Source organism: Agelaius phoeniceus, chromosome 3, assembly GCF_051311805.1.
Source record: "Agelaius phoeniceus isolate bAgePho1 chromosome 3, bAgePho1.hap1, whole genome shotgun sequence".
NCBI lineage: Eukaryota > Metazoa > Chordata > Aves > Passeriformes > Icteridae > Agelaius > Agelaius phoeniceus.
In genome coordinates this window covers 48,881,918-48,900,200 of record NC_135267.1, presented here as the reverse complement: position 1 = coordinate 48,900,200, position 18,283 = coordinate 48,881,918, and the positions used below count along the sequence as shown (strand labels likewise).

The 18,283-nt window shown below is 38.4% G+C and overlaps 1 protein-coding gene across 6 annotated transcripts in view; it reads left to right on the top strand.

Annotated features, from left to right (window-relative positions):
- HS3ST5 (heparan sulfate-glucosamine 3-sulfotransferase 5) overlaps window positions 1-18,070 on the top strand; it is a 191,081-nt gene extending 173,011 nt beyond the window's left edge. For 5 of the 6 annotated variants that reach the window (XM_054629564.2, XM_077175212.1, XM_077175215.1 and 2 more), the window contains exons 3-4: window positions 11,679-11,817; window positions 16,321-18,070. In XM_054629564.2, the coding sequence (XP_054485539.1) occupies window positions 11,711-11,817; window positions 16,321-17,251 (1,038 nt within the window). In that variant the 5' untranslated portion in view covers window positions 11,679-11,710 and the 3' untranslated portion in view covers window positions 17,252-18,070. Of the gene's footprint in view, window positions 1-5,040; window positions 5,063-11,678; window positions 11,818-16,320 lie in introns of those variants that run through there. The other variant, XM_077175216.1, reaches the window with a different exon arrangement.
- The last annotated feature ends 213 nt before the right edge of the window (window positions 18,071-18,283 follow it).

The window sequence follows — 18,283 nt, the reverse complement described above, 5'->3', positions numbered from 1 at the left end:
GTTTATAGCTAACAAAGGAACAGAGTGGAAAAATCCTGGTGAGAGTTGAGAGGAGAACATAAACCAGCTGATTCCTCCACTTAGTCTATTCATAAAGGGCATCTGTTCTCATCCCAAACTGCACATATATTTGCCATTAAACTTAGTACATTGAGAACAGAAAAAAAAGCCTTCTACTCACATCCTTATGTCTACTTTATATTTATATTTTTATGACAGCTATTGCAATGTGAGATTATAACACAAAAATCCATTTCCAGGTGATTTGTTTTAAAATTATTCTGTTGTGGCTGTTGGTTAATGTTCAGACTGGATTTCTTAGGGATTCGTTCAATGGCAGCAGAGCAAACTCAGAGCAAACTAGTGAATGCTATCAGAAGGCAGTGGGATGTTTCTGGATGAATTACATAGAATGAAACCTCCCCCACCCACAGCCACATTGGAAAGATTTTTCTAAGTTAAAGAAATCTAAAAGTTACATTCAGATAAGATTTGCCTTGAAATGATTTTGATGGTTGCAGCAATGTGAAGCCACATTCTGAAGAGATATGGCAGGCAAAAGGGTTGTTTTCAACTCTGCATGTCAGCAATTTGTAACAGATTTTATGCACAGAACAATTCAGTTACACAACCAATATTGCTTTCTATAAGATTCCTTGGAGTTTTAATTTTTGTAACCAAAACCAGAAGATAGTGTCCTGTGGCTTCCTGCGGGAAACCCTCTGCCTCCTACTCCGAGTAAACAAGCAGAGCCCAGCACATTTCTCAGCTGCATGACAAGTTTCAAGCTGCTGGGAGGCTGAGAGGGCCCCCAGCCTCTGCTGCCATATGTCAGAGCAAGCAGTGTCTGCCCTGAGCCGGCACAGCAGACACGGTAGAACACCAGAGCAGGAATTTCCACACGGCTTCCCACCATCGCCAAACACGTAAAGAAACCACACGGTGCTCTCAGGGCACCTCTGCAGATTTGTTGTTCTGGGGGTGGGTAAGTGAGAAAGAAGGTCACTGCTACCAGCAAGTTGCAGAAGTGACTGAGGGGCAGCTGCCCTTTGGTGATCCCCTGTGCTCTGAGCCCAACAAAAGGGATCCATTCTGCCACTTCCTCCCTGTGGTATTTTCTGGGGTCCCCCATGGCAGGAAAGATGAATCTGACTCCATGTTCTTAGAAGGCTAATTTATTATTTTATAATATTATGTTATATAAAAGAATGCTATACTAAAACTATACTAAAGAATAGAGAAAGGATACTCACAGAAGGCTTAACAAGATACTAATGAAAAACCCATTACTCTCTCCAGAGTCCCAACACAGCTGAACCATGATTGGTCATGAAGTCAAAACAATTCACATGTTGGATAAACAACCTCCAACCACATTCCAAAGCAGCAAAACACAGGAGAAGCAAATGAGATAATATTGTCTTCCTTTTTCTCTGAGGCTTCTCAGCTTCCCAGGAGAGAAATCCTGGGCAAAGAGATTTTTCAGAAAGTATGACAGGAGTTGTGTAACTCCCTGCCTGTCCTGTCTGCCTCTGAGAGCCTGTTGTTATGTGAATGTTGTTTACTTCATTAATTTCCTCCTGCCATCAATTGATGAATGAATTATTCATAAGTAAATTTATAAATTATTCCACTAGTTCTATTGATGATTGAATAATATTGACCATATAAATTATTCACTCTTCTTTTCCCCCACCAAATGACAAATAAATTATTTGTGAGTATTGTTTTCTTCATTATTAGACCAACTCTTCCATCTGTTGAGACATTCATAAGATGTCACTCACCCTGATAGCTGTAAAATTTTTAAGCAGGACCCTTTAGGAACTATGCTTTCATGGACAAACAGAACTAGTTTAACATTATTGTATACTTATATGGCAGTTTCTTTATATATAAAAGGTCCTTTCTTTACATATAAGGTCCAGTTTCTTTAAATATAAGGTCCTTTAGACCATGAGGTAGTGTTTTGTATGTTTCACAGCCAAGTAGACAATATGCTGAGATATTTTGGGTTAATTCTCACCCAACCAAGACATTTTTGAATTGTGCAGTATTGTACTGTAATTTTACAGTTGTTACAATTTGTACTGTAATTTTACAGTTTTCCATATTTGGACTTAATAGTCAGGGTTGAGGCTCCAGCCATCCCTTGATCCCAAAAGGTATCAGGTTGTAGGTTCTGTAAAGGAGCATCAGGAGCAAAGCCAAACCAGAGATACCTTGACTAATTACCATTACAAATGTGAACTGCATAGGCCAGTTATTTCAAGTTCCTGGATAAACTACATGAGTTTTCCATCGAGATAGATCCATGCCTTCTGTCTCTTTCACTGATTCACCAGTAACTATTTAACAAGAGGCAAACAAGTGACAGCCTCTTCTAGTGGCTGCATTTCTAGCATATTTTACCATGCAGACAAAATATGTCTATATCCAAAAATATGAACAGTCCATGTGGTTATGATGGGTCAGGGAAAAAATCAAAATCAATTTTAAAAAATACATTTCTAGGAAAGTGATGCTAAGCCACAAGCACCCACAAAGAAAGGACTGAATCCTCTCTATTCCATGAAGCCCAAGTTAAATTAAGTTCATCAAGACAATCAAGCTGCATTAACATGAAATCAGTATAAGGATCATGAATAGTATGCTGAAAAGTAATCTCTAAGAAGTTGCTTGGAAAGAGACAGAGAGAGGAGACATCTCATGCCAGCAGAGGAGCAGCCCTTCAATAATTTTCCTGGTATGAAGGCCAGCAAAGATCAGAAGCACACAGCTCTCTGCTGGCATTTGCTTGAGCCCGAAACCTATCAGTAAAGTATGTGCAAAGACGTTTTGGTTGACTTTTTATGTTCTTTTTTTAGAATTTAAAACCATGAAGCAGGCATATTTGCCAGTCTGAGTACATGTAAGAGAGTGAACGGAGACCAAAACTACAGCTCAGGCTGGCCAAGGGGAGGAAAATGAATAAACGGGCCATGCCAGAACAAGAGGACTGCCTAGTGACCAGAGAGCTCATTTATGGGGAGCTCTCCAGCACTGGGCAGCTCTGTAACACCATAGCACTGTAAAAGCTGTTTCTTCTTGTTTTCCCTTTCTTTTCCACCCAAATGATCTGTGATCTGTCACAGGCCAATACAGCAGTGTGAGGTTGGCCCTTAGAACACATGCACAGCAGAAAATCCCAGCTCTTTCATTTTCAGAGAAAGCTGTTAATGCATTTGCCTCTCTCACTGAGGCACACTAACAAGTTCTTGTCTAAACTGTCATTAATGTTTTCACTTAGATTTCCACATTAAAATTGTCAGCACTTCAGAGGGTAGTGTTGTGGTCAGGACTTACCGGGGAAGCACTGAGACTTTGCATTCTGAAAAATAATGATCTCCAGGGTCAAGTTTTTAAATTCTGTTTGTCCCTGTTCTTCCAGCAGAAGCCCCATGGGATATCCAGGCACAGAAATAGACAGAAAGGTATGACAGAGAAAATGGGAAGGTGGTAAAAGTGTGCCTAGACAGAAGTGGTGTATTGAGAGAGCTGGTATGGAAGAATGCCCTTAGCAGCTCTGTTCAGAATGAATATGAACGAAGCACAGTTACATTGTTCAAGGGCAGAGAAAAGACCACTGCAGTAGTTGGGATAAAATGGTGAAGGGAGCACACAAGAAAAACTTAGACTTATATAGGTGGGTAATGGACTGAATCTTTGGGACAATTATGACAAAGTTATGAAATTTAGCCTGCATATGAGATTACAGAGAGCAGTCTGAGCTGATCATGTTTCAGATTAAGGGTCTGAGCAAATGACAGAGATGCTAATGATCAGAACAAGTGTAGGTGCTTCATATTAGACAGTGTGATGTCTATTCATCAGCAATGGGATAGTTCAGAATATGAGTTTGAATAGGAGAAAAGAGATGAGTAAGTGTACTATATAAAGATATGAGCTGCACAGAGGCTTAGGGGGTACTCTCATGCAATGATATTTTTTCTCACGGGGGTAAAAGCCAGGAGCAAAAATCTACTGAGATGGATTTACTGTAAATGCAGTGTACTGTCAAAATACATTTGCAGCTCAGTTAAATTTTTGCTGTTAGTTTCCCATCAATGCTTTTGACTCCTATTTATGTTCTGAATTTAATTCAGTTTTGCTGCTTTTCTGATAGTAAGTCACCAGAAAACAGAGCTGCAAAAAGCTGCAGAAGGCCACATACATTTTGCCTTATATCTAAGAGAAATTTAATTTAAATTATCTGCCAGTTTTAGTTAATTAGGGAACATTCAAACAGCCTTTCATATGTCTTATTTCAGATGTGACATTATTTAGGAAAGGGCAATTTTTCCAAGGATAAAAAAGGAGCAATAGTCTGTGGACATGATTCTTAGTGGAAAAGAACATGTCAAAATTACTAGTATGTGACAAAAGGTAATTTTATTTCCCACTAAATCATATTAAGCAATAACTCTCGCCTTATCCTGTTCAATGCAGTGAAACTGTTCATGATGAGGACTGGACCCTAAAGGAAGGACAAAATAAGAAAGCTCTGGATATCTACCTGCTTACCTTTTTCTCAGAAGACTCATAATCTTCTTCTTTAAGACTTTCCCAGAGCTGAAAAGCAAACTGCTTATTCCTAACATTACACTAGTATTGGCCTCTCTTTATGATTTCTCTTATAACTTTTGCAGTCATTGCTTCCCTCTTCTATGTCACTGAATTTTTTCCTCAACTTCTTTTTTCCTGTATTATTGTTATTTTTTGGTTGCAGTTGTTTTAGTGCCATCTTGAAGAAACAAGATGTTTCTAATTGTCTTTTAAAGACGGTGAAATTATTATCTATTGTAATCTCTATATAACCATAACTGCATTTCCACAGGTTTTCTACCTTAGTGTCATCACCTCCACCATTCCTGAGAAACGGAGCAGACAAGGAAGGTGATCATTTCATGAAGGTGATCATTTCAGAAGAAGAGGAGGGAAATAGGTGGGGAAGTACCATTAATCCGAAGAAAAGGGCCAACTCTATCACATTAATCTCACATTCTATGAAGAGCAGTATTAGGTAATATACTCAGGATGCTGGCAAGGAGACAGGCAACTGTATTTTGGACTAATGAAGTCCTATTAAGATCTATGTGCTTGGAAATGTTCCTGGAGCACTGTAGCTAAGTGTGGATCATGGCGAGGCAGCCATCGTTCAGCAGAACGCGGCCGCCCGCCTCGCCGGCTCGGATGCAATAAGGCAGCTTTCCTGAGCAGATGTGCCTGAGACCTCAAGGGCATCAAAGCGCCTGAGATTCCTAGCTGCTCTGACAATCTGGCAGCAGATCTGTTTGGCACAGGGCACCACAAAGTCAATAGCAAGCTTTTTGAGTTGTTTCTCTCTTCCCAACACCATATTGCTCAATGCCTTTCAGTGAGATGCAAAAGAAAAAAAAAAAAGGGAAGGGTCAGGCTGAGAAAGGAATGTGATAAAGAGCTGGTTATGGCCTTCTGTACTGTTGTCACTTGACACAGCAGCTTCCTCGAGGTAGCACAATTACGGGTAGATGAGTCTCCAATGTGTCTGGAGTGAAATGTCCTGTGGGCAGTGGACTAAATAAATACTGATTACCACTCCATAGACTCAAGAGAACACAGATATCTGGCTATCCAAGCCAGCCCCGATGGGGGATTATGAGTTACAAATACTCTTTCAGCACTGATAGTGTGCTAACTTCTGAGAAATGAACATAAATGAACATATGTTTTCTTATCTAGTATCCATATACAGATGCTGATTTTGTGGGTGGTCTCAGAGTCTAGGAGCTTTTCTGGAGAAAGGCTTTCACCACTTCTTTACAAAAATAACTGGCTTCAAGGGGAGCTTAAAGACAGTCCTAAATCTTAAAATCTACAATAGCTGACCAAAAAAAAAGGGTATTTTAGGTTGTTGTCACAGCTGTGGCATAACAGTATAGGAAATCTTTATGTTGGAGTTTATCTGCATTATTTATTGTTTTCCGTCAGCTTTGCTGACATTTTCTTCTCCACTCTTCCAGTCAATATGAGTCATGAGGAGAAAAGGACAGGTCTAGTACACAGGGACACTTATTTGAATCTGTGAACTTCTTCCATGTTATACTTCCTTCTTTTCTTTATTTGAAACCTGAGTCAAGCAAGTGTGCATTAATCTTACTTCATCCCATTTCAGTCATATGCTATGGAAAAAAAATTGAAAACTGTAATTACTCCTGAGAATTAAATTTCTTTTTTATATTAAAATATGAACCATTAAGGAAAATATTAAAAAAAAATCCAAGTTCCTTTTCTGCAGGGTCAGCACTTTATCATTACCTAAAATATATGATATTTTCAATTCTTTCACTTCTCATATCCATTTCATTTTACTATGTCAAAAAATTGAAGCATTTTGTCTCTTCTTAGACTATTCCATGCTATTAGGAATGAAAAATCTTCTCTCTAATGAAAAATCATGTTCTGTTTTATCATGATCATTCTAGTTCTTTAATACTGTTCACGTGGTGCAATAGTTCTGTTGCAATTAAGGAAGCCACCGAAGCATAGGCTACTGGGGAAAAAGCACAGCAGCACTCTATCTTTTCCTTGCTGCTAGCCCAGACCTTCCTCAGCAGTGAGACAGAGAAAAGGGAGTTGGGAGGACCTGGAGGAGAAGCTGGGGCAGTAACATGACTGGCTCTTCCAGGCAGACCATGACTAAGACCATGAGCTGGTGAGAATGCACACAGTTTGAGGCACAAATTCCCTCCTTTCCCAATCACCATATGATTTCATACCCCAGAAAAACTCTAAGTGCTTGATTTGTATGAATTTTAGTGACAGTGAGAAATTAAAGAAACTGTAGTTAACATTCAAGAGACATAATGCAAACGTTCCCAGTCATAAGTTCCCTGACTTGTTTCCTGTCACTGTATTTAAATCTCCTATAAATTCAAAAGATCTTTCTGCAGTGCACGACAACAAACATTTGTTGGTCAACAGCTGACCCCTGCTGGTGTGAAAAATAATAAAAAAAAGAAACACACCAAACAATAAATACTAATAAAAACCACATCCTATTTATTATTTTTCAGCCTCCTTTGTGCATATTTGCCTTTGGCTTGTACTTCATTTTGATTAATCACATAACTCTACCAGGACTGTATCTCTTCAGCCTGTTTGCAAAAAGAAAGGATGTTGTTGTTGTTGTTTCTTATACTTCCATCCATAATCAACCACATGCTATTCATTTATCTATAAGATCTTCTCATGTCTGCTCCATGTGTCCAAAAATTTCCCTTTGGTCATTTGCAAACAAGTTCCTGGCGATTTCTTGTTTCATTGTCTGTTTATTTGGAAGTGATTATAGCAGCAGATTCTCTTTTCTGTGCTTCTGCACAATTCAGATTTTTATCAGTAATGCCATCATTACTAGTATGCTTCTTCTCCTGTTTTCTCCTACTCATTTGACTTTCCCCTAACTTGAACCAAAAACTAGCTTTTACAACAGCTCACAAAAAATTTACATTATTTGTCCTGCATACCCACTATCTACCTTTATACATGATCCCTTAATCTTGTCATGAACAATCCATCTATTTTTCAGTTATTATTATCATCAGAGTTCTACATAGCTGTACTGTCTTCTCTTGGCAATTCACTCAATAACCCAGGCTCTCTCACCAGCAAAATGGGAATGTAGGGAAAGGGGTTAAATGAGGCATTCACATCAATACACTGGTAAGGCTACTTTCTCATGTTTCTTTATTGAACTGTACCATGTCAGTCTCACAATTCAGATCAGTTGTACATCTGAAATCACAAACCACATTTTAATTTTAACTTACACAGAATTTACAATCCACATTTTTAAATATATGTGATGTTTCACACATTTCTAGAAATCATGCATTCAGCAATTTTTGTTGCTCTTTGTGCATTATTACTCTCTCAGATAGCCAGGAAAAAAAATCTCTTGTATGCCTATTTAACTAAATTGTCCAAGACAGATATTTCTAATGTAAGCCCATTGGAGCTGTGTGACAGTGTGCTGTCATCTCTTTGGGTGGGAGGCTCCACATTCAGCATTCAGCTACTGGGAAAGTTCTGCCTGCAGCTGTCTCCCAACTCTCCTCCCACTGGTCAGCGCCTTTTGTGACAGTTCAGCTCTTGTCCCTAAAAGAGAGCAAAATTTTTTAAAAACACCCTTATTTGCCTCAAATAACTGCTAAAAATCTTGTCACTTTGGATTACATTTTATCTTGCCTTCCAGCTTCTTGCAAAGTTTAAAAGTATACATTCCTAACTGAAAACTTTGTACACCTGATAATACTTCCCAGAATTTTAATTTCTTCCTTTTCATTTCTTCTTTCCATTTCATTTAAGTGTTGCTGTGTTAGTCTCCAGCAACGTTTTCGCCTTAGGGAGTTTCACCTTAATCACATTCTGGTTGTATTAACTCTGTGTCTTAAATAGAAATATTTATTCAGTCCTCTCCTCTGGCACACAGAGCTGTCTCAGTACATCCATTGCAAGGTGTAGCCTTTTCTGGAGTCAAGATATAATTTTTCTATGTTTTTTTCAAGAAAAAATTAACATCTAGGGAAAGTTTTATTGAAATAATCTCTCTGGAATAGAACTCCTTCCATGGCCTTTAAGTAACATGCTAAAAATTAAAACAAAAATTAAACAAACAAATAAATAATCCCATCTTTACGTTTCTAGTGTGTGCTTAATACTTGTCATTCTGTGGAAAAGTTTTCTGTACTTAGGTACGTGCAAATATAAAACTGGAACTGATTTGGGCTTTTTTTGGTTGGTGGATTTGCTTGATTTGCTTTGTGTTTGTTTCGTGGTTTGGTTGGTTGGTTGTTTTTTTTGTATTGACTCTAATTTCAAACATTAATATTGAAGTCATGAGGCCTTGTAGAAGGTATTTCAGGAAACAGCTTGTCATTAATTTGATTTTGTTGTGGCCTGATGACCTCCACAGCCTCATTAAGGCTTGCAGGCAGGCTGAAGAGGGGACCAAGAGCCTGTACAAAGGAGAACACATAGATAGCACTTTAGTTTAATGTATAGAGGGCTGAGTATGTATCTGTTTTCTGAGAGACAAAGTTCATTGCTGTAGCACTGAAGTGAAACCTTCATTTGGAGGGAGCAGCATTGAAATAGTTAAAACTTGGTACCTATGAAAATTCACCCCCTTCTTTATGTCCTTCTCTTTAATCTTTTTAAGTTAAATAGTTAAAAGAGTAATTAGCAGTAATATATCGACACAGAGGCGCAGCATTTGTGCATTTTTCTTAATAGTTCAACTTTGGCTATATTTTCTGCCTTGCTCAATGTATAGGATTCCTCATTTATGCATGATTTTTATGGAAAAAAAAAGTATATGACAAAAAGGCAAAAGTTTGCCATATAGTTAAGCACTAGAAAGGATTTATTTCAGACTAAATCTCACTGGTGTTATAGGTTTTCTCTGTGACCTTGAGCAAATCACTTAATCTCTCTCTACCTCTACTCCTCATTTATTTCTTAAAGGATGGTAATACTTCTTCTGTCTCTCTGTTACATTGCAAACTCCTTTTACTCTGTGTATTATATTATTCTTGTTGCAATAAAGATCTTATCTAAGAATTCTTATTACAGAGTTGCTTTTATCTACGTAAAAAGTAATATATTCTGTATGATTAGTTATCCTGCATGATAGGTTATCCTGATCTGTGACCTGGCTGTAAAAGGAGTTGTTATTATTGCAGCGGAAGTGCTTTAGAGACCAAGTCAGATCAGAATTTCAGCGTTGCATGACTCTTTTATCAAGAGATGGTGGGTTGTAATTAGAAAGCTTTCTCTATAACAGTAAAATAAATGTGCTTCAGAATGGCTTTTCAACCACACTTGAAGAAAACTAGTTTGGAATGACCTGCATCTGCACCTTTAAGCACAGCCAGCACTGGGGCAGGCAGGCTGCATGAGTGCTTCCTGCTGGGAAGGGTTTCCAGCTTGTATTATCTACCTGCCTGTATCCTGGATTCTAAAGAGAGATTTATGGGCCAAAAATTTAACATCATTAGCAGAAATGGAAAAAGATGTTTCCAGAAATGGAAAGAAATGTTTTCAGGCTGTGTTTAGCAATGGCCAGTCAAACCTTGCAATCTCACTGAAAATTCTACCTCTGTATATAGTTTCATGCTTATACTAATGTATCCGAGTCTTGCTTTATGTAAATCCCAAGGCTGGAAAAGAAGAAAATGTGTTGCAAAAGAAACTTTGCTGTAGTAAAACTTAAGAAACTTGACATCAGAAATTGTTCATAATAAGTCCAGCCAAAATTTGGAAGAAAAAGTTTTTGTTCAAACTACTACATAATACAGTAAATATTCCCTGATAAAGGGAATGAGACTTTGGATCAATATTTCAGGTGATTACAATTTATATTTATGATTTTTGTACCATTTTGTGATGAAAGCATTTTTTTTAGGTAGGTAGGTAGATGGTATGGCTTTACCCCTCCTGTCCAGTGAGAGGATTGAAACTTAATTCTCCTGCATACCTACAAGAAAGCTCAGAACTGTTACAGAATGAAGCACCTGTCATCTTTGACTGTTCTCTGAAAGGAGGAGCTGATCTTTCTCCTCAGTTCATGTAAGAATGTATTAAGAATCCAGGTCTGAATCTCCTAAAGAGATCTTCACAGATAACACATGTAATCCAGTCCAGAACATAAATGTAATGTTTGAGGAAGAGTCAAACTAAAGACAGTTTTACTCAGCACTTCTTTCTACCTTGGCTGGGAACCTCCTGGTTAAATCCTCTTGGCATAAGGTCATGTCTTTTTTCTCCTGACTGCCTCAATAACTATAGTATTTGAGCACATCAGAAAAAGAAATTAAAATATATGCTTTGGTATTGCTAAAAACTGGGAATATAGGCATGCCTGTTTCAAAGGTGACAGTTTGTGTCCCAGCAGGTCTTTAGTGACAGTCAAGGCTGGGGTCATGCAGGTGAGGAGCTTAAATGGCTCTCCATAGAACAGACGAGACTGACACCCAGCACAGACACAGCTGATAGAATACACTGATGCAAAAAAAACATTATTGTGCCTACTCCAGCTACCTGCTTCTCAGTTCTGTCACAGTTGACTTGCTGGCATGAATCAGGACATCTTTTTTGGATTTCTCTCCAGCAGACCCTCTAATAATCATAGAGACAATGTAAATGTGCCTCCATAAACTGTACACAGGACCTGCAAGCCTAACTCCTGGTTACTGCAGCTTTACTTGACATCAGGGCATTTAAATCTCTGCTGAAATCTAACTCTGTCTGATTCTAAAAGGCTTAAAATCTAAACATATTTACCTAACAAGTATCTTATTATAGTATGAGCTTCTGCAGTAAAGACCTTCATTGTGGCTATCCAGCTGCCCTAGTAGTGGTGTATGCAGCTGAACTATCACTTCCAGAATTATCATCCTACTCCAGATACATTGCCATGTGGGACTGAAAAACAATAGCAAAAAAAAAAAAAAAAAAAAAAAAAAGAAGTTTAACTACTTATTTTGCAGTTTTGGAAAGATTTTGCAAGTGTGGACTAATCAGCTGCAGCACCTGATTAAACACCACCCTGCACATACTATGCTTTCTGAGGAGTGTTTTATATGTTCTTGTCTCTGCAGACTGAAGAAGTCCTGAAGATTGATGGAGGGCCATGCTATTCAAACAGCAGGCGTTGCTGAGACAGAAGCTCTTTGTGCTAGGCAGCCTTGCTATTGGAAGTCTACTATATCTAGTTGCCAGAGTTGGGAGTTTGGATAGGTAAGTCATTAAGTAGCTGCTCTCTTGTGTAGAATGGGCTAAGATTGTCTGAGTTTCTGCTTCAAGGGTTTGATTGCTTTCATGCTCTGTTTTTTGGTTTGCTTCTTTTTTTTTTCCTTAGAGTCTACTTGTACAGGAGGACAGAAAGACTGGCTATTTTAAAGTGGTTTTCACTATTTATTCCTACCCTTTGGAGAAGAGAGTAGGAAAATAGTCACAGTCATCCCTGTCAAAGTTTTTCTGTTTGTCCATTTGTATTCTGAACACACTGACACTTGTTTTCAAAGAAATAAACTAGCATCCAGTAAAAATGTCATTACAGTAGCTCATTTTGCCTGTGTACATCTGTGTGTTGACCTCTAGTTTCAGCAAAACAGTTATGATGTATTTATACATCTCCTTTTCTAAATTTGTGAGCAAGCAATTAATGTGTTACAGTGGTAGTTAAAATTAAGTATGAGCCTGCAGAGCAGCCCATCAAATTTTGAATACTATTTCATTTGAAAGATTGCTTCAGGGTTTGAGAATTTTAACTATGTTAATTAGCTGGTATTTTCTGTAGCTGAATGTGCTAAATAAGTGGGTTTTCTCTGCAAATGATTTCCTGGAGAGTAGTAGAAAGCACAGCAGAGAAAATCAAAGAGTGTTTGGCACTTCTGACCAGGCTGACTTTTGACTGGTTTTTGACAGTGCAACAGTAGTGCTACCTGCACTGACACTGCTGTTCCTGTTAGCTTTGAAATGGCCTGGGATTGCTATGGTAGGTGCTACACAAAGTCACAACATATTAAAAACAACAACAACAACAACAACAACAACAACAACAACAACAAAGAAAAGAAAAAAAGCTGATTTAGAAACACGAATGAAAAAAACCTACACGATTTCCAGAATCAGGTAGACAGTTTGCAAGTGTTAATGCTATATTCTTGTCCTTCTTTTAAATGATGCAACATATTAGGTGGTTTCAAAACTGTCACAGAGTGCTGTGTGAATATGTGGTGCTTGGAAAGTGAAAACCGCTACCTACGCCCCACTGCTAGGTAAGAGTGGGCTCCATTGGCAGTCACTGAGTGCCTTCTTCCACTCCTCAAATCCACTCCAGAAGGAGACCATGTACTCATCTAGGATCAAGTGCATTGAAACTGGAACTTCTTTCCCCTGATGGTGAAACCATCTCTGATACTTCAGAAGTAGAAATTTCACCGAGACTAATGTGATTCTGTAAATGGAGGCAGAAATCCTTACTGGTCCCTGCAAAAGTATATTTTATGCTCAGAGGCATGAAGTCTAATTAACCTTCTTCTATTATCTATGCTTGCACATCTACAGAATTTACTGATGGCTATAAAATTATCTCGCCACAGTATTTGACTTGCTGACCTCCTGAGGCAATGAATTCCACTGGTTTCATGCATAGTGTTGCCAATGGCAGTAAAATTCAGTTTTGTTCTCCTGCTTTACCCAGTAGAAGCATAGCACACTGCTAAAAAGCAGTCCTGTGTAAGGACTTGCTATGAAATAGAGAGAGAAAGAAGTACTAGAAAGGACAAGGCACAGATGGATTAACTGGAAATATTCTTCTGCCTGATCGTTGTTGAATCTTTCAGTAAAAGGATGCTAAATGACTTCAACAGACTTTGGAATAACTCATTGCTCAGGAAGAAATCCAGATTCATTTATGCTTAATTTATGCTGATCTAATTTGAACAAGTGAGCTGGGGGTGGCTCATGTTTAATAGCCTCAGATTAGGCTCTCCAATGGCAGTGTCTTGAGTTTCCTCAGGCCCAAAGGGAAATTACCTCTAGTTTATGTGATTCATTGAGTCATAAAATCTGACAAGATGAGCACTTTCCTCCAGGGGAGGCCACCTTCCTTCAGCTCCTGAGTGCATGGATCTGCTTCACATGTAGAAGCTCAAATAGATTGTGTGGCAATTCTGAGCATATCTGGATTAGTCTTTGAGTTACCTGAATCCCTGACTGGCAGTACCAGGGGCCTCCACATCTGATTTCCATGCTACAAAATACTCCTGCTGGAACCAGGTTTATAATCTTTTGCTGCTGTGACACCTCCCTTGGAAGAAAATTAGGAAGTATTCTGGATCCGGTGAGACAGCTCATTAGGATTGCCCAGACCTACTCCAGCTGTTCTGAAACTTTTCAGAAATACAGGTTCTGGGGATTAATTGCCTTATTGTGGGTTCTCTCAAGAAAAATTATTGTTGAGTTTTAATGTAGCAGCTTGAGAAATTACCTGTTTTGGGAGAGCAACTCAGTGATATAATAAGTGCCATATACTCTTTCTTAGCAGAGAACTGTTATTTAATGGGAAAGTTACTCAGACAATTAAGAATATCAGCATGTTGCAATATAAGAGTAAATAGTTACATCTTGGATTAAACTATGAGGATCTGCCCTTTACTTACCACCGCCAAGATCTTTTAAGTGTTACTTTTATTGTTTAGAGAGAGTAGAATCAGGGGGAAAGAGTAAAAAAGCCTGAAATACAAAGGCTGAGGAAGGACTTCTAACAACATTGAATCTTTTCCCTTAGGCTAGAGGATATCTTGAGTATTTATTTATTTTCAAAGGAAACCACCCTGTTTGACAAGCTGTTGTGTTACACTGAAGGCAGTGCTAGCTGTCTTTTTGAGCAAGAGATAAAATTAGTTGAGATGGGTCTGAAACTGCTGTTGTGGAATCCTCTTTGCTTGAAAACAAATAACAAATACGCAGAAGGACAGGGAAGAGAACAGAGACAACAACTGCAGCTTCTGTTTCTTATGTTTTTAATTGCCACCTTGCTGATGCATTAAGGCTCCCACCAGCCACACCACAGTCTGACCAAACTGCAGCATTTCAACAATTCAGTCTTTGCCACCAAGTCAGGTATTTTCAGTAGATGGCAGAGAGCAAAGTAATAGAAGAAGCTAGACACTTGAGAAAAGAAATAACAGGAACTCGCTTTACATCACACTTTCTAATTAGTCTGCAGGACTTAGCTAGAGCTCATGTGAACCCAGCAATGTCATATGGATTGTTTCCCTGGCTCTGTCTGGACAGGCTATATCTCTCAGCATCTGGATAATCAAGGAAGCAGCTAACAGGTCAGCCAGGGAGATCAGACTTACTTTGTCCCAACCATCCATTGTCCTAGAATCAGTGTCAAATTAGAGACCCCAACAAGCAGTGATGGATGGAAAATCCGCAAAGAAATAAATAATTATGTCCTGAAAGCAGGGTTTGAATAATATACAGTAAATGAGTGAGGGACCACATGCTGAGAAACTAGAATAAATACTGAATACCTAAACAGCTATTAATGAGCATTGCCCATCTGGTATACTGGCTAAGGCAGGGGTCCTGTGAAAAATAATAGCATGTGGCTGTGTAATTTAAGAACTGTATCATAATATATGTGCACAGCAAGCTCACACTAAAATTGCCTAGGCAGCCTTTGTTCTTACATATCCTTAATTTTGGAGAGCATGGCTCCAAAAAATTAGTAATAATATTTTTGTAGGACCTTGGAAGCTCTCTGTACACACCAAGTTGATCTTCAGTGAAACATTGGCCTGTATAATGTCCAAAGTGCTGATTTGAGAGTGGACATGAGAGTTTATTCAAGGTTGTGTAAAGTAAAGTTTTAACATTTTTCTTACTGAACCACTTCTTGGATCCAGTGGTATCAGATACAAAAACAAAGAATTAGAAAGTAGAAAAGAGGGAAAATAATTATAGCTGAATATAAAAGAATAGTACAAAATGCAGTGGGAGGAGTCCCTTCAGTGGAAGGATACAAGAGTGATTATAAGAAAATCATTGATGAAACAATGCAATAAATGCATTTTTAAAAACTCTTCTTGCCATTCTTTTTGTACCTTGCTAACCTTATCTGAACCAGAACCTTGAACTTTCTGGTTCTGACTGGCAGAAAAACACTGGGCATATTATAAAGAGGAAGAGAAATATTTAAAGAGAAATTTCTAACCAGATGCTTAGAAATCTGGTTTTCCCTTTTCCTCCTCTTCACTTAAAAAGCCATCTCTGGATCAACACAATGGAAAGACTTCAGGCTAGAATGAGAAAAGTGTGGGAAAGAGATTACTTAAATCAACTGGATTTTCAGATCAAAATGTCCAAATATAGTTCATTTTAGAATGCCTTAAAAACTCCCAAACCCATCACAAAATAATGAAGAATGTGGAAGTTTAGGCAAGGTTCAAGAAGACCCAAGAACAGTAATATTAGTTCCTATGCTGGCAAAGGGCAGATGGGTCAAGTTAGGAATTTCCCAGCTAAATCAGAGCAAAAAAACCTCCAGATTAAATAATTAAAAAAATTTACAATTATTTAACTATTGGCAAAATAAAATAAGAGTTGAAAGATGGGCACATCACATTACATTTGAATATGTTCCCAAGAGCATGATTCCCTTGCACATAAAACTTGTCTTGAGAGATATCCTCTTTTTACACGTACCTCTTACTTTTCTTGCAGACTGCAGCCCCTCTGCCCCATCGATGGTCGTTTTGGACCCCGTGGCCAGGACGAAATCCCCTTGCGAGCCCTGCAGTTCAAGCGAGGTCTGCTCCATGAATTTCGAAAGGGCAATGCCACTAAGGAACAAATCCGACTGCACAATCTGGTTCAGCAGCTTCCCAAGGCCATTATCATTGGGGTGCGGAAAGGAGGCACCCGAGCACTACTGGAGATGCTGAACCTTCACCCTGCAGTGGTCAAAGCTTCTCAAGAGATTCACTTCTTTGACAATGATGAAAACTATGCCAAGGGAATTGAGTGGTACCGGAAAAAAATGCCTTTTTCTTACCCTCATCAAATAACAATTGAGAAAAGCCCCGCGTATTTTATCACCGAGGAAGTACCTGAAAGGATTTACAAAATGAACTCATCTATCAAATTATTGATCATTGTCAGGGAACCTACCACAAGAGCTATTTCTGATTACACTCAGGTGCTGGAAGGCAAGGAAAGAAAGAACAAAACTTACTACAAATTTGAGAAGCTGGCAATTGATCCTAATACCTGCGAAGTGAACACTAAGTACAAGGCAGTGAGAACCAGCATCTACACAAAACATCTGGAGAGGTGGTTAAAATACTTCCCAATCGAGCAGTTTCATATTGTGGATGGAGACCGGCTCATCACAGAACCACTGCCAGAACTCCAGCTGGTTGAGAAGTTCCTAAATCTTCCTCCGAGGATAAGTCAGTACAATTTATACTTCAATGCCACCAGAGGGTTTTACTGCTTGCGATTTAACATTGTCTTTAACAAGTGCCTGGCGGGTAGCAAGGGACGCATCCATCCAGAGGTGGACACCTCTGTCATTACCAAATTGCGCAAGTTCTTCCATCCTTTTAATCAAAAATTTTACCAGATAACGGGGAGGACATTTAACTGGCCCTAACCTAAACTTCATACAACACTTTCTGTTGCACCTGAGGTATGCAATAGGATGCCTCTGCTGAAATATGCACTTTTCATAGATACGACTAGCAAAGTAACTTTTTTCATGCATACGTGTACATAATGCAGTGTGTGACCAAATATACGGTGGGATCGATTTTTTCTACAGAGTAGTAACAAACATAAATTTACTGTCAATATAGTTGCATCTTTTAAGATATAATAATAAAGGGAAAGGAAGTATTTAGGGAAACAAAGTCAGACACTGTAAAAAGGGTCAGTGTTCCTCTCGCTTAGTGAAGTGTTTATGTGACATACTTATTGATCTAAGCAGAACATTATTTTATGCCATAAAAATTCTTGTTAAAAGTCTGTAAAGCTGTGAGAAAGCATAATCTTGAGGCTATATTTGGTATGTGTATTGCTAAAGGAATACTGACACTTTAAACACAGTGCTGAATTTTTACGAGAGTGAATAGTACTATTTTCTTATTATTTTAAATGAATATCTTATCTCATACAAACTACATTGTTTTAGAGTTCCTGTGGTGAGTTTGCACTATTGTTTTATTGTATGGACCATAGTGTCACTTGTAGCATGTCAATCATGTGTCAAGAAAAGGTCAAATAATTTTTTCTTCTATACTTGTGTGTCAGCAAAGCTAAACATGGTGTACATAGTGTACAATGTTTGTAAATACTGGTTTCACACTAAGTAATTCTATTTTGTAAACTGAATATGGCTATTTAATTTATTGTGAAAATTAAATTTATTGTGGTATTTAAAAATGGAATGGATTAAAATTACCTATATGTGCAATGGCTTTTCACCTTTGCTTGATGTATGTTAGTGTGGTCCCTTAGCACAGACAGTCATAAGTATGTGTGAGAGAGATTTGCTCAGGTAAGCTTCGTTTATAGACAGTTGAGAAAAGTGGCAAGGCGGGGTTTATTAAAAAGCTCACCCTTCTAGGAGTCTGGTGTAATGCACACCTCAAAGAACATTGTTGCTCTTTGTTGTGGCACTTTGCAA